The sequence below is a fragment of the Microtus oregoni genome, unplaced genomic scaffold, assembly GCF_018167655.1.
Source record: "Microtus oregoni isolate MIOR12 unplaced genomic scaffold, Mior012 000008F_ref0000371, whole genome shotgun sequence".
Classification (NCBI taxonomy): domain Eukaryota; kingdom Metazoa; phylum Chordata; class Mammalia; order Rodentia; family Cricetidae; genus Microtus; species Microtus oregoni.
The window spans coordinates 53,448,295-53,472,265 of record NW_024543067.1 but is presented as its reverse complement, the minus strand read 5'-3'; the positions used below and the strand labels follow the sequence as shown (position 1 = coordinate 53,472,265).

Genomic DNA, 23,971 nt, shown 5'->3' with positions numbered 1-23,971 from the left:
AAAGTTCCTGCCTAAAGAGAAAGCAAAGCCCAACATCTTCCCTACCATCTCTGTATATACTGCCTTCTACCACCAAACCTCTTTACGTACCTTGCACTGGAGTCAGTGTTGAGGATAAAAGAGTGATCAATGCTTTCTAGCAACCTTGTGTACATGTTTAGAACAAAACCATCCGGAAGGACAAAATTCAGAACTTTCCTTTATTCTCCTTGGTTTTTCTCAGTGCAGGGCTTTATGTGATAGCTTTTTCCATTATTCAGAATCTGACAGTCATGGATGTTCACTCTTATTATTCTCCTGATGTTTATAAACTGAATTTTCTCTGACCCAAATTCTCTGAAGTGTTCAAGGAATGGACCAAAGTTCAGCTGCATTGTTCCAGTTGCTCTCCATCAACTTCAAGAAAACAAACAACCCTTTTAACAGGAACAAAAAACTGTTGCACAGGTTGGTGATCTTGGGGACTTGATTAGAGAGATTCCTCTGGGAAACTCTCTAAATACAGTCTCTATGGAGATGAAACTACTGCCTTTGTTTAAATGGGTTAGATATTTATGTATAGTCTTGGGGAGCTGAAGTTCCATCCAAACATTCTCTGTTCTCCAGGGATGCTATATTATTATTTCCTAAGTTTGGGAGCTCATTTTCCTCTCCATTCTTGGAGCCTAAAATTGACTTTGAGGAAAAATGAAAGCAAACTGATTTTCTACCATTTCCTATTTCTTCTAAAAACCTTGAGAGGAAGACAAAGAGAACAATTCACATAAGACATTCCTAGGTCCATGAGTTTCTTAGGGCTGTGAGACACCATCACAAATGCCGCCAGTGCTACAAAAAGTCACAAACAGGTCTTGATCATATATGAGGAGATTAAAATATTACAGCACACATGAGGAAGCACCCATATCTACATAGGATAGGAAACGGTAGTTCAGGGTTTTATCTTACTCTTATTTGGACAATAAATCTACCTTTCAAACTCTCAAACATGAATATCTGCATTTGAAAGCTTCCACTAAAGCTACCTAAAATAATTCCAATTTTCTTGAGTTAGCCCTAAAAGGTACCTTTTAACCTGGTATAATTTATTAATAGCATGTCATTTCGCTCATAAATACACTTCAATGTGGGTCGCAGATTTTGTATTTGTTCTACTAAAAAGAGCATAAGCAACTATTCAGGGCCTCTGGCTCTGTGGTTTGCAGAGTGACTAACTTTTGTCTACTTTCTGTCGGTTCTCTGCCTGCCACTTCTTTGCCCTGCAAAGTCCTTCTTGACTAAACTTTCCCTTCCCGCACGTTTATTATCACTTTGCCTTCAAACATAGGAAGGGCTTAAACTGCAAGCTGCTTCTGATTTACTGAAGCCAGGAACATTAAGCAAGAAGCTAGAAACCCAAGCCACCTACCTAAAATAGATGAGAAAAGAAAACTAAGTGTAGAGAAATTAGATTGGAACCAAGGAAAAGATAAGCAATTGGTCGGCATTGTTTAACTTCAGAAAGAACACTCTCTACTGCCAGGTACATGCTTGATAAGCATGTCGGTTGATCTCAACTCATGCTAAATAATGTTCATAGCAGGATTATATATATACCGAAATACATATATATACATATATATATATATATACATATATATATATATATGCCGGAAACTGGAAGCAACCTATATACCACCAACTATAAATTGGATAATAAATAGTAGGATATTAACAAAATAAGATTCCATTTAGCTATGAAAGTTCATGATATCAAGCTATCATACAACAAAAGAAACAAGCACAAAAGGGCACATGCCTATGACACCATGGACTTGTGCTTTAAACATGAAATGTCCTCCTGGGCTCAAGCATTGGATACTTGGATCCTATGTGCTTGCGGTGTTTGAGGAGTTTGTAGAACCTTTGGGATATGAGATGTAGCCAGAGGAAGCAAGCCACCAGAGCTATGACTTTGAAGATTATACCTGGTCATTAGACCCTTCCTAGTTCTGTGCTTCCTTCTACCATGACGTGAGTGGCTTCCTCTTCCACACATCCCAACTCCAAGATTTCCTGCCAAATATCTGGCCCAGAAGATGTAAGCTAAAATGTACCTTCTCTTTATTTAGTAATTTCTTCCAAATATTTGGTCACAACAGGAATAAAACTAACATGTATGCATACAGATTTGAAAAACAAAAAGTAATCTGTGATCTTAGAAGTCAAGATGCTGCCTCTCTCTGGGAAGTTGGAGGCTAGTGACTAGAAAGAGACATGAAAGACGGGCTTCTGGCCGCATTCTATTTCTGACATGACTACTCCTCTACTGCATCTAGTTAGCAAAACACTCACCAAGTTATAGATATATGTTAGACCTAAATTAAATGCTTAAAGGATAAGTGGAAAATGAAAAATAAATCATCCTACCAAATTAGTTTAAGCATAAAGTTTCTAAACATCTTGAGCCATAATTCTCTCATTTGGAAAATGGGTGCTTGCTGCCCTGACAACCCATTATAGCAGACCGTGCAAGAAAAATAACACAGTTTTATATTTCTCATCCATTATATGTTTCTTAAAATAAAATTCTGTTGTATTTTTCTTGCATGAAAGGAGGAAAGCTATGGAAAAGATAATTAATACATTTGGAGCATTTACAGAGCTCCAAGCATTATGCTGGATGTTTTCTAATATAAGGCTGTGTTTATAACAACTATGGGATGTATATGCATGTGGCAGATTGCATTTTCCAAAGATGGCCCTACCAACACACACACACGCACATACACACATGTATACCCCTTGCATCGCACTTGCTTTTGGTGTGACAGGACTGACATTTTTCCAGCAAAGTGATGGCATCCTGGTTCTATTCATGGTCTGGGGCTTCTTTCACTGACAGATCAGGGTAGAATTGATGCTTCCTGATATCCAACAAGGGATCATAGAAGCATATTCATATTGCATTTATTTTTCTGCTATTACCCTTCAGTTTCATTCAGTACAGAATATCCACAGAGCTCTGACCGTGTTTCAAAACTTTTTTGAAAAAAAATTATTTTTCCAGTGTTGAGAGAGAACAGACACCCTTTGGGATGTGTATAGAGTAGATATCTGGGGTCGTGGGGGACACCAGAAAGTGGCCATGGGAGTAGCTAATAGGTCTCAGTGACTTGGTCTAGTCACATCTTGCTCAATCTCCAGAAAGTCTCCTTTCAGTTCTATATTTGAATGATGTTTTTGAGGTTTGTTTTTACGAAGAAAATGGGAATTTATTTTTTTTACCCGCTGCATTCTCCTACTTTGGGCAGCAACCTAGCAGCTGTGTGGCCATGAAAGAGAAAGAATTCTCCTGTTCATCAGTATAAAAGCCACTTTGTTCATCACTCAACAAATATTTATAAAGATCAGGTTTTTTTTGCAGTATTAAAATGCTTTGTATTCAGAAGGATTCCTCTTGGATTTAAAAAAATGTATGCAATTCTAGTGAAATATACAAATTATCTATTTTTTCCTTCAAGATCTAGTAAAAAGTAAATAAAAATTCTACAAGAGTAAAGAGGAAAAATAGAAAGTACTAATGTAGAGAAACAGCTGCTAGAACAGGGAACCTGTGGATTCCTGAAGGCCTGTGAGTGTGGATTTTATGAGTTTTCTGTGTGGAACACAAGACATAAAACCTGGCATATAATGCTGAACGCTGAAAGATACATCTTTTTCGTTTGTTTGTTTGTTTGTTTGTTTTTTGAGACAGGGTTTCTCTGCAGCTTTGGGAAAGATGCATCTTATATCTCAATCAAAGAAGAAAAAGAAATCTCACAAAGGAAAAGGACCAAACATGTCTGATTGAATTTGGTCTTAAACAAATAGAAAATTTACATTTTGGGGGTTTTTTTTTAGTGGGGTTTTTTTTTTTTTTTTTTGCCAGTCATGTTTCATGGATTCTGTATGGGCCTCAACTAAACCCTCTGCATATATGTATGGTTGGCAGATTGGTGTTCTTGTGGGACTCCCAATAATGTGGGTGGGGGTATCTCTGATCCTTTTGTCTGCACTTGGGACCTTTTCTTTCTACTAGTTACCTCATCCAGCCATATCATGAAAGTTTGTGCCTACTCTTGTTGTCATTTGTTATACCATGTTTGGTTGATATTCCTAGCAGACCTGCCTTGTTTTCAGGTGGGAAACAGAGGAGAAGTGGATCTAGGAGAGACGGAAGGTAGGGGCAGAGATTGGGAGGTGTAACCCAATTGTTAAAAACTCAGAGACAGATACTAAGGCTCAACCTGAAGTTCGCAAAAGCATAACAGACAAACACTAGCTCTTAACTCTACCTCGGTCCTAAAGTGATTGTTCTTGTTTTGAAATAAATAAAAGGGGAAATGATTTGGGAGAATGCTCTCATATACCGTAAAGTTTTGGCACTTGTATTGGTTTAATAAATGCTGCTTAGCCAAAAGTCAGGCAGGAAGACTAAGCAGGGCAATCAGACTAGGAGAATTCTGGGAATAGAAAAGGCCGAGATACAGTCACTAGCAAGACATACAGTAAGCAAGATGAGAATGCCTTACTGAGAATAAGTACCAAGCCACATGACTAAACATAGGCCAGAATTATGGGTGAATTTAAGTCGTCAAAGCTACTTAGTAAAAAGCCTGAGCTATAGGCCAAACAGTTTATAATTAATATAAACCTCTGTGTATTTATTTGGGACTGAATGACTGTGGGACTTGGTGGGAGAGAAACTTCCATTTACAGGGAGGAGTGTGAGGAGAAGAAGCTGTGGTCAGGATGTAATGTGTGAGAGAAGAATAAAAAATAATAATAAAATTAAAAAATACATAGAAAACTGAATAAACTATTTCTTTAGAATCTATAATTACCTCCATATGTGAGGCTAGAAAATCATTATTACATATGCATAAATCATCTATGGAGAATGAAATTTATGTACAAATGCCAAAGCAAGTCCCCAGAGAAGCATCTTGAGCTCATTGTATAAATCATTAAACCAACACAAACATAATGAGATAACATAATGAGACAAGACAACATAAATGAGAATCACATGAATGACAAACACAAAAAAACATAATTTATAGTGTTTTCTACTTGTAGAATTATTAAGTGTGTCAGGGCAGCATATTAAATAAATGAACTAAATATGTTTAAACAAAGACAAATTGACCATATCAATGCATCAAACATCATAGAAGATAAAATAAATAGAAAATAAAATCAGTCAACTAGAGAGTAAATAGGAGGACATTACCTGGAAGTAAGTATCAGCAGAGAGTAGGGGAGACTGTACATTAAAGATACAATGTAACAAATCTAGAAATAAGAAGGTCCAATAAGTCAGGGGAGTCAGCCTTCTGCTTTCATGATTTAAACAATAGTAGCTCAAAAATGTACAGAGAAAAATAAGTCCCCTCTATACTTAATTCACTCAAATTTGTTTCTTTTTATTATTCTCTAAACAACCATTATAACACTTTGCATCGCATTGACATTGCATTAGGTATTATAAATAATCTACCTGTGAAATAAATATATGTAAACTGTATTAAAATAGTATGCCACTCTACATAATTTAAAATTGACTGATTTGAACATCTGTTCTATCCCTAGACCCCCAAGTATACTGAGAGACAATTACATACACAGAACTCTTAACTCAATTTAGACCCAAGTCTCTGCTCTAAAAAGGAGGCAGTGATCAAAATAGACACAACTCGTATGGCTCATACACATAATGCAGATGGAAAAACCTAAAACTAAACAAAACCTACATGTAAACTGATTAGAAATACAATCAGTGTGAAAAGAGGAATTAGGGACGTAAGTAGAACCCTTATATTCTTGAAGGTCTGAAAAAAACCTCTCTAAGAAACTGAAATCGAGTCGCAAAACAGAAAAATAAGTGAAAATAAAGTTATTATATTTTGTGACTGCTCAACCTCTGAATTCTTCCCATGTGTGGGAAATCTGCCCTCCTATGAGCCTTTATGAGCCCCATACTCCAAATCCTTCTCTGACAATGCCAATAAACTACAAGCAGAAACTGTTTGCACTGAATTTTGGCAAAAAATGAAGAAAAAACAAATATCTCCATTTTAAAAAACAGGCAGGGTGTTGGCAGCATCAGTAGGAGCAGCCAGCGCAGTCTAACCAAACAGTTTTTCAATGTCTTGGCCACAATTCCACCACCTGGCTTTCCCATCATGCCTGACTCCAACAGCTGGTTCATCGGTCTGTTCTAAGAATCTGCAACCCAACCCACTTCTTAGAAAAAAAAAAATCCTTTTTCTCAAGCTAACCATAGTCACCTTCTGCTTTACAAAGTTAAATCCTTGGCTTGCATATAAAAACAAACTTCAAAAACATGATTCAGATATATAATGAAAGGCGATTTTTCTAAATAGTGAGCAAGATCTGACTGAACCAAGTTACCCAGAGCTGCACCGGTCATTCTCCTGGTCACTTTGCTGGGTTTTTTTTTTCTGATATCTTCTCCATTCCATGCACATCCCAAAGGAATATTCCCTCTCAACACTGGGGAAATAGCCACAGAGTTTTGCCTTCTAGAGTATTCTGACTATGAGCTTGAGGTAACAGGTGGCTACAAGGAAACCATGCTTTCTGAAATACAGTGGGGCAGCTACGCGTACGACTTCACTGCAGTTTTGACAATTCGCCTGAGGCCTGTGCAAGATCAAACCACAGAAAACTCCAACATGGAAAGGGGAGGCGGGATCTTCCGTCCTAGCTAAGGAGCTATTGGCAGCTGATAGCTACTGGGAAGGAAACTCCTTAGTAGGTTTACTTGGCTCTAGTGGAGTAGTACATGAGCAACAAAAGATGGAACTTGAGAAGCTTTTTAAAAAGGGAAGATACAAAGTTGAGTGGGTAGGAAAGTAAATCTGGAGGATATGGGGGGAGAGGACAAAATGATAAAAATATATTGCATGAAACTCTCAAAGAACTAATAAAGGTGAAAAAAATTATGCTACTAAATGTAATGAAGATAAATTGCATTATTGGAGGGGGGAATTGCTTTATTGGCTAAAGATATATGCGTGCAATTAACTACCTGTCCAGCTTTTTAAATGAAATGTCAGCTATATAAAAACAAAATTAGATTTAAGGTAGTTGTTTAATATCTAAGCCATTAATATCTAATGGCTCAGTAATTAATGTTACTAATTATTAAATGGTTAGTATGTATAAATTATTTGGAGTTATGATAATATCCAGTTTTGTGTATATCATAGAGTCAGTTTATAAGCTTTTAGTATAATCACTATTATAGTTTTTACACATCTTTTAAAAAATCAATACATAGCAAGGAATTCGACATAACATTTTTAACATCAGTACAAAGAACAACTCATTTTTTCAACAAAATTTTCTTGTAAAATTTGGGGAATCTGACCAAGAATGCATCACTGGAGACCAGTAAGGCTGACCAGTGGGACTGTTTTACTTTCCTAATCCCAGGCAAGCTTTATTTATTAAAATACAATTGAAATTCCACTACAAAACTTCCATTTAAATATGTAGCTCTATATCGATGGATTATTAATGCAGCTCTCAGATATCCAGAGAGAAGTTTCTTTGTGCATAGGCAGTGGCTAAATCAGAAACTCACAACTGTTCAACCACAAATGGGATATCTGTATTAAATCCCTCCCCAAAAGGCTTAGAGACCTAAGCAGAAAGACTGTTGGAGCGAGAGATATGCACCAGTGTCTTCTGGACACAGCAGGACCACTGCAGTCATGAACTCACAGTCACCATAGTTGGAGGCACAACATTGGTATAAGACAAAGCCAGTCAGCATTCTAGCATGCAGAGGGGAATGGTTTCATCAACCTCGACCTCTGACTTTTGATGACTTTTGGCAGTTGAGGGCTTCTGAGACAGCGAGCATCAATTTCTCTAAGAGTGTGGCCCCCAGGAGGTTGACCATGCTGAAGTTGTTGGCCTCAAACTCATTTGTATATGGGCAGCACAACTTGAACTTTATTATTATTATTATTATTTGCTTTTTGTTTTTTGGTTTTGTTTGTTTGTTTGCTTGCTTGTTTTAAGAACAAGAAGACAAAAATTGAGAGGAGATGGTAATGTAAGGGATTAATCTAAGAAAAATTTGGATGAGAAATGGGGTAATTATGACAAAAATATACTACATGCATGTATGAGATTCTCAAGTATTTAAGTACTTTATTTTTTTAAATGTGGCAAATAGTTTTAGTCGAAAAACATCACTGTAAGCATTTATGGAAAATGTATCTTTTAGTTAATAGCACGTAGTTTGTGCTAATTCTGTTCAAAAACGGTCTCTAATTATCATGTTGTTACCATGGAAATGCACACTCTGCTTTATCATATAGTTTGAGAAATCCATTACTAATAGTTTTGAATAACAAATAGATTTCAAGCTTGGAAATCAAGACGGTATTCTGAGCACAAGAAACCACAAAGGGAAGTGAAGAGGGTTCTAAAGTGGAAAAGCCCAATGTTTCAAATGTAGACAATGGCAAATGATGTTGACAATTAAATCAGGTATACTCGATAAGGAGAGTTTGGTGTTGTTAGAGTGTGTTAAGGCTGTAAATTCACCATTCTCTCCTCCCTCTATAAGACTATAATCGTCTAAGAAATTATCTACAAGAGTCAAACAGAAAACAAAAGCCTTGTAGTGGATACAATGGATTAGAAGTTGTAGCTTGGATGTGCACCTCTTATATGACCTTATAATTCCCTCATTGCACATCACACCATGGATGATATTTTTTAATCTAAGTCCACATCCAAATTAAGCTGGAAAACAGTTTATCTTTTGTCCAAAGAACATGAGGTTGAAAATGGTTGAGTAAATCAAGGTCCTGAGAACCTGCCTGTCCTAAATAGAACTCATGTCTATTTAAAAGCCGTTTCACGAGGAGGAAACAATACTATCTTTCTCTGCAGCAATCAGAAAGTATTAGCACGCCACTGCCATGACAGTATTAAACAAAATAGATATGTAGTTATTAAAAAACATGATTTAATAGATAATTAGTTGCAGTGAAAGCTGTTTACTGTTTACAGAAGGAAAATAAAATTACAAAATGGTAATATAATATTTTATACATGGATATATAGCTTTTTGCAAAAAGGTCCATGTTATTCTACTTACAGAGAAAGACACACACATACACACACACTTGCCCACACACACAGAGGGAGCAGGAGGGCTGAGGTGGAATATTCTGAAAGAACATACACTAAAATGCCACGGATGGTAACGTTGAAGTGCTAAGATCATGGAGTTCTTTCTTTGCAAAGATTTTGCTTATCCCTATGTACTTATCTCACACATTTCTACCATATGAGCATTGCTTTGGCAAATTTAAAGCAAAATGCTTTAAAAAATTAAATTAGGAATAAAACACTGCATAATTTCAGTATTTTAAGGTATCACTGGGGATTTGTTCAGCTTTCATTTGACACCTTCTGTATCTGCAGGCACCAACTTCCCTGAACATGTTCACTCACCTGGCTAAAAGCAAGAATAGAGCCTTAAATAAACAACCTGTGAATATGTAGCTGTGGCATTCAAAAACCAGTAGTCCGGTAGGCCTCATGTGTATGTGTGTGTGTATATGTATACACACACATATATACATGTATATATGTGTGTGTATATATTTATATATTATATATATATAATTACTGACTTTGTTAGGTTAGTGCCTCCTAAAAGGAAGAAAAACCTTTTATGCCTTTCTTTTGGCGTATGTTTTTTGGCAAATCATTTCCAGGTGAGAGTAAATTCAGTGACTTACTCAGCTCAAAACAACAGGAACTTGGACTTTGTACAGGTGAGTATATATGCACTGTATGTTCTATTTCTTGCACCCCCAGATTGAGCCTTCTGGAAGGCAGCTAGTGTGAAGAATGTGGGCTCTAGGGTTACACAACTCAAATGTGATTCTTCATTCAGCCATTTATTATCTGTGCAATCTAGGCAGGGCCCTTCGCTTTAAGCGCTGCTGGTCTCTTCTATAAAACAGGGAAACTTGTCTCGTGCAGCTGTATTAAAAAGTAAATAGGACTCTGTATAGAAAAATTATAAGACACAGTAAAACCTCGAAAACATATTAGGTATTGAAAACCATGAGGGCTTAGATTAGAACTTCCTGTCCACATATCAACTTTCATGTCTAAATAATGATAGCCTGAGAATTTTTCTTTTAAAGGGAGATATTGCTTCAGAATGGAAAGGGAGGAAGGAAGCAGACGGAACAAGTGGTTATGTCTTGAAGGAAACCAAACCAAATTCCATTTACAAGCAAATTGTATGGCTTTCTCCTCTCATCCTAGGTTCGTTTCTTTCTTTTGTGTGGCCCCACAAAACTTTAATAGAAAGCTGAGGAAGCTATCATGTGAAGAGGGGACCAAAACTAACACACATAGGCCATCATCTTTGAGGGTCAGCAGGCTGCCCACTCACACAGACTCCATATCCTCAGAGAGACAATATCTAAATATTTGTTTAAAACATGAATATTTTCCCACTAAATATTTGATTACAGATTCACAATAATATGGCAATCCTACCTCACACTCATTTCTTAGTTTTAAACAGTCTCTAAACACAGACAATTTTAAGCAAGACCGGTCTAACATACATGATTTCCCAGAAAGAAACGAAATCCCCAAATCCTGATGAAGAGATATTAAAAAGACATAAAAACCAGTCATATGAAAGCTCCTTTCAGCGAAATCATTGCAAGCTGATTATTAAAGTAAGTGCTGACAATAAGGAATCAGAATTCATTAGACAAAATTAGAACACACTTTCATAATGATATACATGATAGGTGACTAAAAGGAGTCTTTGTAGAAGAATTCCAACTAAGAAAGTTGTACAGAGTTTTAAAGATAGCCACTTCCAAATAATAATAGACTCAGGTAATAATCATCAAGGTATGCTAAAATTCTGAAAGCCTGAAAGGTAGAAACATATTTTGTAAGTCTCAAAATAACTCATTACAGCTACTGCTAATTTTCAGTATCAAAGTAGTAACCAACCCCAATAAAATCACTAAACAGCTGACATGACTAAGCCTTTTATTATCAAATGTCCACAGAAGGAATACAAACATATTCGTGTCTGAAAAAATAACCATGAAGATGTGTCCTGACTTAGCAGTAGGGAACACTCTATGTTAACAAAAAAACAACTGTGCTATGAATTTTCCAGGCTTTGTGCTCAGCAACTTTATCTTATGAGAGCAGAGATCCAGGCAGGACTCTGGGGAACAGCAGTTATAAATGTGGAGGATTCCTTTCCCCTCTGGTCCAAGTTTCCTCCCCTGTTATCTCTGGAATGTGACTTAAAATAGAGTGAAAATGAATATCAAACTTCAGAATTTTATAAAACATCCTTCCAAAGTTAGATAAAAATTCAGTTTAATCATCTAATTCCATTTATTTTAACATAAGAAGGTATGGAAAGTTAAAATTGACATTTTTACATTTGCCACCAGGTTGGAAGTTGCAAATAAACAGAAAAAAAAAACATGATTAGGGCTTGCGGTGATGGGACAGTGAGTCCAAACATGTCCATTTCTATATTGGAAGAGAAGGACATACTCACAAGAATGAGAAAGTGAATGACCGTTTATAAGTCCACTCCTAAAACTTATATACCCCGTTCTTATGTACATAGATATTAACACCTACATGACAAGTATTGATCTGAATGGGTGAGCGGGTATGATATATCAACCAGGGTAGGTGGGCTGTGTGCACAAACTGTAGCACCCAATATATGGTGAGGATGAATACAGAAAAGTGAGCAAGCAATGACTCTACCCTGTATCCAGAGCTTCCCTGGCTAAATGCTAAGTATTGTGAGAAGACACATTAAAGATGTTGACATCAAAGGGGGGGAGGGGGATGGGCTGTTCCAGAAGGACTTCTTACAATAGATAAGCACAAATGCTAAGTCATTAGAGAATCTCCTCTTCCTGCAATAAAATGAACTTTTTAGCAAAGTAGTAACCCACATAAGAAATAAAGGAGAAAAAGAAAGAGAAAATTTCCAGTTTGGCTCCTTTTCTCATTTCTTTTTATTAGTATTATTTCGTAGGTAAATGTGTGTTATGTGTATGTCCACGCATGAATGTACCTGCACATGTGTGTGTTTGTATGTGGAGACCAGAGGTCATCTTTGGGATTCTTCTTCCACTGCTCATCTCAGGAAGGGGAGTGAGTGTGTGTATATGTACATACCTGTGGGTTGTTCTCAGCCATACAGGAAGGGGAGTGAGTGTGTGTATATGTACATACCTGTGGGTTGTTCTCAGCCATACAGGAAGGGGAGTGAGTGTGTGTATATGTACATACCTGTGGGTTGTTCTCAGCCATACAGGAAGGGGAGTGAGTGTGTGTATATGTACATACCTGTGGGTTGTTCTCAGCCATACAGGAAGGGGAGTGAGTGTGTGTATATGTACATACCTGTGGGTTGTTCTCAGCCATACAGGCATACCTAGAGACCAGGCATATGTTGATATCCAGACATTTCCTTCCGTCACTGTCCACCTCACTTTTTGAGACAGAATCTCTCACTAAATCTGAAACTCACCAACTGGTTGTATTGACAAGTCCTTGGGATCAGTTTCTCTGCCCCCCAATGCTAGGGTTGCAGAAGCAAATACTGCCTTGCTTGGCTTTTATATGTGTACCTGGGATTTAAACTCTTGTTCCCATACTTGGAAAGTAGGCACTTTAACCATGGAGGTATCTCCAAGGCCCATTTTTTCACTTCTTTATTCAAACAGCTATCACACGCAAATGATGAAATAAAGAAGAAAGGGATATAAAAGAAGAGGACAATAAAAGTGAATGCTGCCACTACCAAAAAATGAAAGGCAATGGATTCCCCAAGTAGCACCCAGAGAGAGATCAAGTTGAAATAAACTTTCAAAAAGAAATATTCAGGGGCTGGAGAGATGATTCAGTGGGTAAGATCACTGGCTTAAAGAGGACTCAGGTTGAATTTCCAGCACCTACATGGCAGCTCACAATTCTCTGCAACTCTAGTCCCAGGGGATCTGAGGCCCTTTTCTGATTTCCAAGGGCACCAGGCATATATGTGACATGCAGTTAAAAATTCAGGCAAAACACTCATATACATAAAATAATGTTCAAATGAATTTTCTATAAAACTCAAAAATCTTACATAATTCAATAACTGTCTAAGGATATATCCTAATATCCTAATAGAGGAGAGCCTTAAGACATGATGAATATAAGTGTGCTTAACATGCATCATTTTGAAGAATGAAAAGTAACGTGATGTACAGTAATAGAATATTGCTAATTACACAGAATATATCCATCTAATGGAATATTATGCAAATGTAATAGTTGAGTCAAAGCAAAGATGAGAAACAAATCTGTGAGCCATGTCTTTCTCAGTGTTCACAGTCTGGCACCCAAGGGTAAGCTTTTCTTTTTTTATTGATTTTTATTGAGCTCTACATTTTTCTCTGCTCCCCTCCCTACCTCTTCCCTCTCCCTCAACCATCTCCCAAAGTCCCCATGCTCCCAATTTACTCAGAAGATCTTGTCTTTTTGCTACTACACATGTAAATTAGATCTATGTATGTCTCTCTTAGGGTCTTCATTGTTGTCCATGTTCTCTGAGACAACAAATTTTTGTCTATTTTGCATTCTCTTCTTACCCTTTTTTTCTTAACTGCAACCATGAATGTTCATCTTTATTTTCCTATTATTGATTTTTCCATATTAATAACAATTTTCCTCTTCTGATTAGTTTTTATCAGAAGATATATTTTAAGTAAGCTTGTCATGGCTTAGAAACAAGAAAAACAAGAAAAATATGTAGGTAGGCAGGCACACACACTTGGACATGCATTGAGTATAAAAATACAGAGCTAAGAAACAGAAGGGCTAAAGATGGACTCTGGATGAAGCTTCAGGAAAACCAGAAAGCCAGCATAAATGGAGATGCCTTCTCTATAGTTTTCTTTGGTAATATATATAAATTACATAAACATTTTCTTAGCTTGTTTGTACTACTATAACAAAAGCTATACAGTGAGGGGCATACAGACAATTCATTTTCACAATACCAAATGTTAGGAATGTAAGGTCAAGGTATCAACAGATTGATTTTGTTCTTCCAGAGATTTGATTTTCTGCTTAGCAGACTGAACCTTCCTACTGTATCCTTATATGATGTCAGAGTCCCTTAGTGCCCTTGAAATAAAAGAGCATTACTTTTGTCTAGCACTCTTTTTGTAAGGACACTAATTTCATTCATGAGGACCTCACCCTCATGACTTCACCTCTCAAAGGTTTGACCTCCTAATGCATCATTGCATTAGTACTCATATATGACAAACATTTATTCTCTGGTTAACATACAAATAAGTATACATTATAAATGAATGTAGACATTATCTGGTCAAGCATGCTTTTTTAACATGGGCATAAATGAACTTTAAAAATATGATAATTTCCCAAACTTACACAACAACTAATATTAGAGGTTTTTGTTTGCGAAGGAAAAGTCAAGACCTAACTAATTAAAACAAAATTTTTGAGTACTTGGCATTTAATTCTCTAATTTAATTTAATTACTTGTTAAGAAACATTGCATGATTTAGTGAAAGGTCTACTTGGTAAAAACTAGAAATCCATTTTGACTCTACCATTTTTCCCTAGTCTCTGCTCTTTCTGAATCTTGGTGCTGTTTCCCCCTTCCTTGCTCTAGTTGAACAAAATCTACTGTTCTTGTATCCATGGTAATTCTTATAAATTCATCTTCATAGATCTGCATCACCTCAAAAGGTAAAACTATACATCTGTCCAAACTTCTTGTTTTCCAGATGAAAGAGACTGTTTCTAAAGATAGCGTTTGAAGTCAAAACATTTCACATATCATTTCTTCACAAAGAAAAAGAAAAATTTTTTATTCATAATTTTTTTGAAACCAAAGGTAACCACCCTGTTTCACATCATGTCGTTGGCTTACAGTTTATGAGTGTGAAGTGTGTCAACTCATCCAGCTCTCACTGGGAAGTATCTCCATGAGTACCAGAAGGCAACAAAGCATCCAGTCCAACAAAATGATTAAAGATACAGAGTTTGGGCAAAATTGTAGTTGAGAGAAATCACAACGTGACTGCCAAAGCTTGTCGAACCAACCACAGCACCAGGGGAGGCATTATGGTGTCTTGGCAGGAAGAAACAATGGAGGGAAATTCAACAGAAAATGAGGCATTTAGTTACTGCCCCTGTTAGCCTAGCTGGAAGAAGTCCAGAAATAAATGCCACCATATCACTCTTTGCTTGCTTCCTGACTCCACTGTCAAGGTCATAGTTGACTTGACCCAAAAATCACCTAGAAGGAAGGGGAGTTTATTGGAGAATTTCATCTAAGACATGGGGAGAGGAGAAATCCAATGGCAGAAAGTTGATCTGAAAAGGTACAAGAAAACATCCCACCTCGTCTCTTGTTTGCAAGACCTGTGACCTTCCATGCACATTTCTGTCGCTAATTGGTCACAGTCTGCAGCTGACCTGCTTTGACTTGTAACACAGTTGTATGCTTCTAAAACATTCTCTAGGTTCTTAATCAATAACCCGGAGCTGCACACTTCTTCATGCTCACTTTACAAATGTAATTTTAAAATAAGAAAATTAATTTGTGTGAAAAATATCCAGATTCTTTTACTGAACTGAGGATGGTGGTGCAAGCCTGTAATCCTAGTTCTTGGGAGGCAGAGGCATGAAGATCAAGAATTCAAAGTCAGGGGGGCTGGAGAGATGGCTCAGAGGTTAAGAGCACTGACTGCTCTTCCAGAGGTCCTGAGTTCAATTCCCAGCAACCACATGGTGGCTCACAGCCATCTATAATGAGATCTGGTGCCCTCTTCTGGCATGCAAGCATACATGGAAGGAATGTTGTATATATAATAAAAAATCATTTATAAAAAAAAAGAATTCAAAATCAGTCTCATCACACAGTGAATTTGAGACCAGCCTACTTACAGAGGACCTTATTTCCTAAAAAAATAAAAATAAAAACATCCATCCTTCGGAAGCTTAACATTTTCTGTAAGTTCTTCTAGGCAGCATCATTCCCAAACCCTGGAACGTCCAAGTTCACATCACTGTCTCAGGAGGTATCATACTGCTACTCTCTATGTCGTAATACACTTCCTCTGAACTCTGTAAAATGCCTCAAGAACTTTTCTGTCCATTTAACCAAGACCATCTCAACAAAATCCTAAGCCTCCTACCTTCTAGCAAAAAAAAAAAATTTTCTATTTAAAATTAGCTCTTAAACGTTGCATAAAATTTCTACAGTCAAAATCAGACGTTGACATCCTAGACCAGCTCACTTCATTTGAAATGAAGTGTTCCATGGCCTGAGAGAGGAAGAAAGTTAAGCCATAAATAAAAGCAGACAGTTTGAGACATAGAACCTATGGTAGCCGCTGTTATGCTAAGAAACTGACACACACACACATACATTCCAGGAAGGGACATAAATCTGCATCCGCTCTCATAATAAGAAGAATTGATTTGTATGACCCTCTTAAAGCACTGTGCAGCTTTAAGAATCTTCTAATAAACCTCTCAAATGGAAAAGACGAACTCATTCATCCAGGAAAGAATGAAATTTTCCTGTGCGTAACACATGGTGACCCAATCAGATATGAAAGGGGAAAGGAATGACTCTTCAAAATATTTTCCCTTTCTTAGGAAAACGAACTTTTCTTCAATGTCTTTTTCAGAGCAACTTTGACATCCTTATTCCTCAAGCTATAGATTAATGGATTGAGCATGGGTACCACTATGGTGTAAAACAAGGAGGACACTTTCCCCTGGTTCATAGGCAAAAGGGAAGAAGGTTTGAGATACATGAATGCTCCTGACCCAAAAAAAAGAGAAACTGCAATGATGTGGGAGCTGCAGGTGCTGAAGGCTTTAGACCTGCCTTCTGTGGAGCTGATGCGGAGGATACTAGAGAGGATGAGGGCATACGAAATGAAGATGGTGATTGTGGGTACCCCAATATCAATGCCCACAACAATGAAAACTACTAGCTCATTCACATAGGTGCTGGTGCAAGAGCGTTCCAGAAGAGGAAGGATGTCACACATGTAGTGGTTGATAAGGCTGTCAGCACAGAAGGTCAGTCTCACCATGAATGCTGTGTGGGCCATGGCTCCAGAAAATCCCATCACATATACACCTAGCAAAAGGAGTAAGCACACTGGGGGAGACATGGTCACGGTGTACATCAGAGGATTACAGATGGCGACATACCTGTCATATGCCATTGCTGACAGGATGAAGGACTCAGAGACAACAAAGAAAAGAAAGAAAAAGAGCTGAGTCATACACCCAGGGTAGGAGATGATGTTTTTCCTCGAGACAAAACTCACCAGCATTTTGGGGGTGATAACAGTGGAATAGCAGAAATCTATGAAAGACAAGTTGAAGAGGAAAAAGTACATCGGGGTGTGTAAATGAGAGTTCAGCCCTATCAGAGTGATCAAGCCCAGGTTCCCCACTACGGTGACCATGTAGAAACCTAGAAACAGGAAGAAGAGGGGCAGGCGGAGTCCTGGCTGATCTGTCAGGCCTGCGAGGATGAACTCTGGCAAGGAGACATTCTCAGCTGCCATCCTCAAGACCTCCTGCTGAGACAGAAACAAGAGAAAGGGGTCATTGTAGGGGGAGACAGAGAACACTGCTGCCCTCCCTGTCACCTCCTGGGGCCTAGAGAATTACATAAGCACAGATTCTGAACTTCTGCAGAGTCTGGTTTCTGGTTCCTGTGCAGTAGCAGTCCCACACTACGGTGCCTCAAGGAAGACACAAGGGCCGGTGAGGCTAGAAAGGACCCCAGAGTACCGGTACAGGGGACTCTCTGGTTTTTAACTCGGTTGTGCTGTTGTGCCCCCTCTAAGTCCAGCTTCTTCTGTTCAAGTTTAGAAAGGTGTGCCAGTCTCTGGGAAGAGCTCTCAGAGGCTGAAGCCAGCCTTTTTCCGAGGTATCCAGCCAATGGTTCTCCTGGCCAAAGCAGAAGGGCGATGGAGTTTTTCTCAGTTTTAGAAATCATTCAAAGCTTCACTCAGATCCAATCACTCACCCTTCTCCAGCTCCAGTGAAGCTGGACCGTGCCTTTTGCTAGCTAGCTCTTTTCCTCCTGGCTCAGGGAGGCTGCAGGGCTAACTCAAAGACAGGCTAAAAACAGACACCTCCACTTCCTCTGCAAGTGGGCATGCCAGAACTCACTGTTTGGGAACAACATCTGCAAAGAGCTCTTCCCTAAGGTTCTTCTTAGGCTTTCATGGAAGCGGAGCCGTTGTATTCTGGGTTTGGAGACCTGGGACCTGATTAATGCAGGGAGCCTGAGATTCCCTTGGGATTCACAGCACAACACTGGATATTAACTTTTTTGTGGGGGGGGGGGGGGGGTTCCGATGGATATTAACTTTTTAAAAAGAAGAACAATTTGCTTATACCTTTGATAATAATTGAATGCACTTTTGGTAACAAAAATATTTGTTGAAGAACTGAGAATTCAACTTAGTTGATAAGTGTTTGCCTCACATACACAAAGCCCTCTGGATTTAATACCCAGTTCAACAAAAACCAGGCATGATTGTGCTTGTCTGTAATCCTACAGCTGGGAAGTATGAGGCAGGATGAAGAGGAGGAGTGGAAAGGGGAATCCAATGTTTTGCCCATCAACCTAGTGAGTTTGAAGCCAGTATGGAAGAAGACCCTTTGTCAAATTATGTGTGTTTGTGTGTGGGGTGCGGGGGAGTGTTCATTTAACATCTATTCATCACTATGTAAAGGACGGAAAAAAAGTTCACTACACACTATTTAGAGCATATTAAAAACCCGTTTTAATCAGCATTTTATTCTAACCCATCATGATAGAATCTAATACCATTGGGGGGGGTGCGTGCCTGTGTCTGCAAACACGTGTGCACATACACAGTGGTGCATTTTTCTTCACTCTTGAATCATATGAGCTGCATTTATCAACCTGACTTTAGATATAAACTAATTTTCCAGATATTAAGCTATGGGAACCACATTAAACCTAGGTCCACCTTTCTCTAAGTGTAGTGTCAAATTTACTTTTCATATCTCCCAATGGGAAATAATAAACTATACAAAGTAAGATCCTTTATTTCAAAATCTGACATGTCTTGGCCATTATGATTTGATATCTGACTAGATATATGATAAGGTTCAGAAAGGGTTAAAATAAAGAGCTGTGCTGGTTCAGATGACGGTGTTCAACAGACTGCTTACTTTTCAGTTCTTCAAGGGAGCTGGAGAACACCAAGCCATGGCAGAAGCCAGCTTGCATCTTTCAGAATTGAGCTTGGTATTAGTGAGTATCGCCATTAGTTATTAAGAGTTTTTCCAAAATTGCTTACCTAGCCAGAGAGAGTGCTGTGGCTTGGCTCCCTCCCCTCTGTCAGACATTCACTGTCCTGGCTCTCTTCCTTTGCTCTTTTCCTAATTTCTCTCCTATGACAGAATTTACCTCCTCAGTGCCCAAGGCTCTCTGAGCCTCGTTTGAGTTTAATAGCAGTCCAATCTCACTCTTAGGACCTCATCAATTTAAAGCAGCATTTTAAAATATCATTTTACCCTAGCTGCACAATTAGACAATTACATTTTTCATTTAAAATGTGTATCCTGTTCTTCCAATGCAAACATAATAACTCAGAATCTTCAGGGGTGAGAGTTTGTAATCAACATTTCTCTTCGAATTCTCCACTTGTTGGCTGTTAGTCTGGACAGTTAGCCAGGGATCCCTAACCGAATTCTATATTTTCAGAAAAAAATTAAAATATGGATCTCTAACCTCTGCAGTTCCATGGACTTAGAAGTCTAAATGACCTTTAAAGTTAGGCACAGAGTTAGGCATCAGACTTGAAATAGCATCCCAGGGTCATGCAGGGGAGATACTTGAATACCACAATAACAATAGAGAAGATGTGACTCCATGGACCATATTGAGCAATGGAGTGAGCTTGTTAGATTATGCTGAGGGAGATCAGTTAATTTAATTGTGTATTCAATATCCGTGATTTGATGGAAAGCACTTCAGGTGTTTGTAACTTTTAATTCAAATATAATTTATTAATTGAGTAACCCAGCAATAAGATAAGAAATTTGGAACTTTTAGAACAAGTTCTTGGTAAGTGAAACAGAATATCTTTCTATACATTTTTTGGAATATTATAATTTTATAATGTTGACCCTGCCTAATAGCTGTGGTTCCTCTACCCTCTACTTTGAACATTGTACCAAGCCCTGGGTTCAGGCCCCATTACACATGGCTATACACTGGACCTATGTGTTCCCCCCTCTCCTCTTACTCAACCTATCATTTTTGGTCGAGTGGTTTATAATTGCTATGGCAACAACTATGTCCAGGTATTTCCAAAGAACATTGTTTCTTGACTGTACCACTTATCTCCTACTTTCTGCCATGGGTCTCGGTAGCTACAAAATGAAATGTATATAATAACACATCAGTCATTCGGATGTTTATGCAAACATGGCATTGTAGTTATTGCCAAATACCAACGAAAGTTAAATGTCCTTCTGTTTTCCTAATGATCCACACATTTTTTAGTATCTCAAAGATTCCCATTAAGGTAACAAAGACCATATATTTGCATTGACTTTCCCTCCTCTCCCCTTTCACTCATTTTACCCTGGATCTTTTCGAAAAAATAAACTACCTACACCATACCTTTCTGTCTCCAGCGTATATTTTTGTGGAAACCCCAGCTAAGATGTTCTTACAATGGTATGGAAGCCGTTCTCAACAAAGTATTAGATTCCATATCTGAGTTGGGAAGGTACTACCTCACCCAGATCAGTTTGATCCCATGCAACAAAATCAAATAGGAGCAGCTGCATTTATCAGAATTTTATATTCTAGAGACTGTATCTTGAGCATAACCTCTCAAACATCAGAGTGCTGCAGGAACTCATCAAATTGTTATCAGTTTACTAATGGAGACTAACTCAGAAAGTTCTATGCACTTAATCACCAAGCATCCAACACCTCCACTCATGATTATTATTGTCACTGAGTCATTCTGTTCATTGTAATAGTGGATCCCTCCATGAACTGATGGAAGTCAAGTAAACTCGTTAATTTTTACCATTAAGAATAAATGTAAAATATGACTTGCTGGTACAGATGTTCCGTAATGATGTAATGACTGATTTTCAATCTCCCCATCTGCAAAATGGGATAAAGGTAATAATTGTAGGTGTTGTGAGGGCCAAATTAGATCAAGAAAATGGAAGAGCTCAGCATAGTGGCTGGTGCATGGATAAATGTTCCTGCTAAATGTTCTAAATATATGCAGAAACAAAAATAAAATGTATATAATTTAGGGGTGGAATGAGAGAGAATAAATCTTGCTGAAAGTTATGTGGCTTGAAAGAGGTAATCAGGAGCTGAGGAGAAAAAAGGAAAAATGAGGGATATCTGAGGAGCTTGGAAGCAGTGTTTGTTTCTTCAATGCTTTATCCAGTAAATAACCTTCCACTCATTCAAGCAAACATAATTCAACTCAATGGGTCAATACAAGGACATAAAATTAGGATGAGGGTTTCTGGGAAGAAGAAACGTTTCAGAAGAGAAGAGGGATGAGGGAAGGAGTAAAAGCTCAGGATATACTTATGAGATTATCAAAGAACGAAAAAAAGACGAAAAGAAAAAAATCTTCAGCTAAACTCATCTCTCCCATATAGCTGAATCCTCAGACAGTATCATGGTCCTTCACTGTTTTATCCTCTCCTTGTTTCCTACCCCACGATCAGGACCATATTTCCCAAAACTCCATGTTCAACCATACCACAAATCCTAAATCATGAAATCAAGTAAGATCTCCCTTCTAGCCTCACGTCTTCTTTTTCATGTATCTACTTCTAGGTTCAACAAAAGTTCTTCAAGCCCTCACAGGTTAAGTGTGTGCTCTGCCTTCCACCCTCTGTCCATATCCATTCTCTAAAAGGTTCTCACAAACCTATCAACACATTCTTACTTGACCTGGACAAGCAGGTCATTTGTCACTGATACGTTCCTGAGAGGGAAACATAGGGAATAAGATTTAAAGAGAAGAATAAGACAGGAAAAATTTGAGATCGGGAAGTTTTGTACGAGCTGATGCAGCCACATTTAATAAGAAGTACAGTATCTTATATGCAGTTTGCAGGGGAAAATGTTGCACACAGAGAACACAGGATATCACACATGCACTACTGACCAGGTGCGCAACAACCTTAGGACTGATAACCTGCAAAGGGCTAGGGAAAGTCAAGCTCCCATGATCCAAAACCTCAGTTCCCCAAAGGCCCTGGCCTTAGGCCATTACCAGATTTTCCAAATATGTTTCTAATTTTAGACAGGAAACTAAGTTCTTTCTCCATACATTTACGCCTCAGAAAAACACCTAGGCCAGCCTGGCTCCCAGTAATCTTAAGGCTTGTTGGAAGTCATTCGCATTCCACACCCTGTTCTAGTCAATTTTGTCTAGTACAGCTGCTTGTACTTCATTTACCAAGCTAGTTGAAACTCTTGTATCAGTCATGGGTGTTAGGTATGAGTGATGGATGATGTTTGTATGTATATCATTGTTCACTGTGATATACATTCAGGACAGATTGGCGAGATGCTTCAGTGGTTAAGAGTACTGACTGCCCTGACAAAAGCCTGGAGTTCGATTTCCAGCACACACATGATAGCTCACAAGCATGTGTCACTATAGTCCCAAGGAATTTAATACTCTCTTCTTATCTCCATCAGCACCAGGCATGTCCATGGTGCACATGCATACATGCAGGAAAAACAAATACTTTTAAAATGTTTCAATGAAATTTCTTTCAGTAAGCTCTTAGTAACAAGAGACCTGGAGTGTAAACCTTACACTTAGAAATATGTCACTGCCCTGGTAATTGCAATAAATCCCAATTCTGTTCTCATTCTCATTGTTGTTAACTCACAATTAAAGAAAATAAACTATTATTATGAGTCAGAAATGAGCCCCATAGGAAAGGATTCCTTGGAGTACAGACAACCCACTCAGACTTCATTAAAAGTTGACATTTCTCCTGGTATCGCAGAGGATTCTTCTTGGGATGACAGAACCAGCAAGCAAAGTGCTTCTGGATTTATGTCACTTTGAAGTCTGTTGCCATGGGAACTATGTCTCCAAATCCGCTCAACAGGGGACTCACTAAAGTCATATTCCCTAAGGAGCAGATGAAGCCCAAGCAGAAAGCAGTGTAGGAAGAACTATTCTTAACCGTCCCTTTTGTTGCAGATCGCTCTTCTTTCAAGAACAGGGATTACTGCACAATGCATCCTTATTTACTTCTATTTTTCTATTACATTCTGTTGTGTCATTGTCTATATGATGCCTGGAAAGGTAACCCAACATCTCTGAAGCATATGCATTAACTTCTAGTCTAAGAAAGTCACCTCAAGAATATAAATCCCCACACAACAAGGGTGATCACAGAAGGTTTCCTAAGCCACTGAACTTCCCAGAGTGTAAAGATAGCAAGAAGTCTGCTTTGGCTCCAGATAACAAATTATGAGAAACTGTATGTCAGTTACTGTTGCTTTCCCAGTTTCTGTTTACTTTTATTGTCTTCCACTCCTTAAAGCACCAGTCTATGCATCATAGTTGTGATGCATGTATAAAATAAAAAGATAAAATCATCTGATGGATTCAAGAACACTAACAATAGAATTCATTTATTTTATAAGCTGACTGTGTGTTGGGTGGGAACTATAGGGAGTCCTTTACATATATTAGTTCAGAGAATTTGTTATAATAATATTACGTAGATTCTATTGTTGCCCTGCTCTGTACAAGAACAGGTCTGT

The 23,971-nt window shown here is 38.1% G+C and overlaps 1 protein-coding gene across 2 annotated transcripts; it reads right to left on the bottom strand.

The window, feature by feature from the left end:
* Nucleotides 1-16,775: 16,775 nt before the first annotated feature.
* LOC121451685 (olfactory receptor 145) lies at nucleotides 16,776-23,485 on the bottom strand. Of its 2 annotated transcripts, XM_041657383.1 has the most exons (2): nucleotides 23,471-23,485; nucleotides 16,776-17,696 (listed from the first exon to the last, which is right to left on the bottom strand). In XM_041657383.1, the coding sequence occupies exons 1-2, from the start codon at nucleotides 23,483-23,485 to the stop codon at nucleotides 16,776-16,778; spliced, it is 936 nt and encodes a 311-aa protein (XP_041513317.1). The 2 variants fall into 2 exon arrangements, with proteins under 2 accessions (XP_041513317.1, XP_041513319.1); XM_041657385.1 differs by lacking the exon at nucleotides 23,471-23,485 and having other exon boundaries at nucleotides 16,776-17,711.
* Between the last annotated feature and the right edge of the window lie 486 nt (nucleotides 23,486-23,971).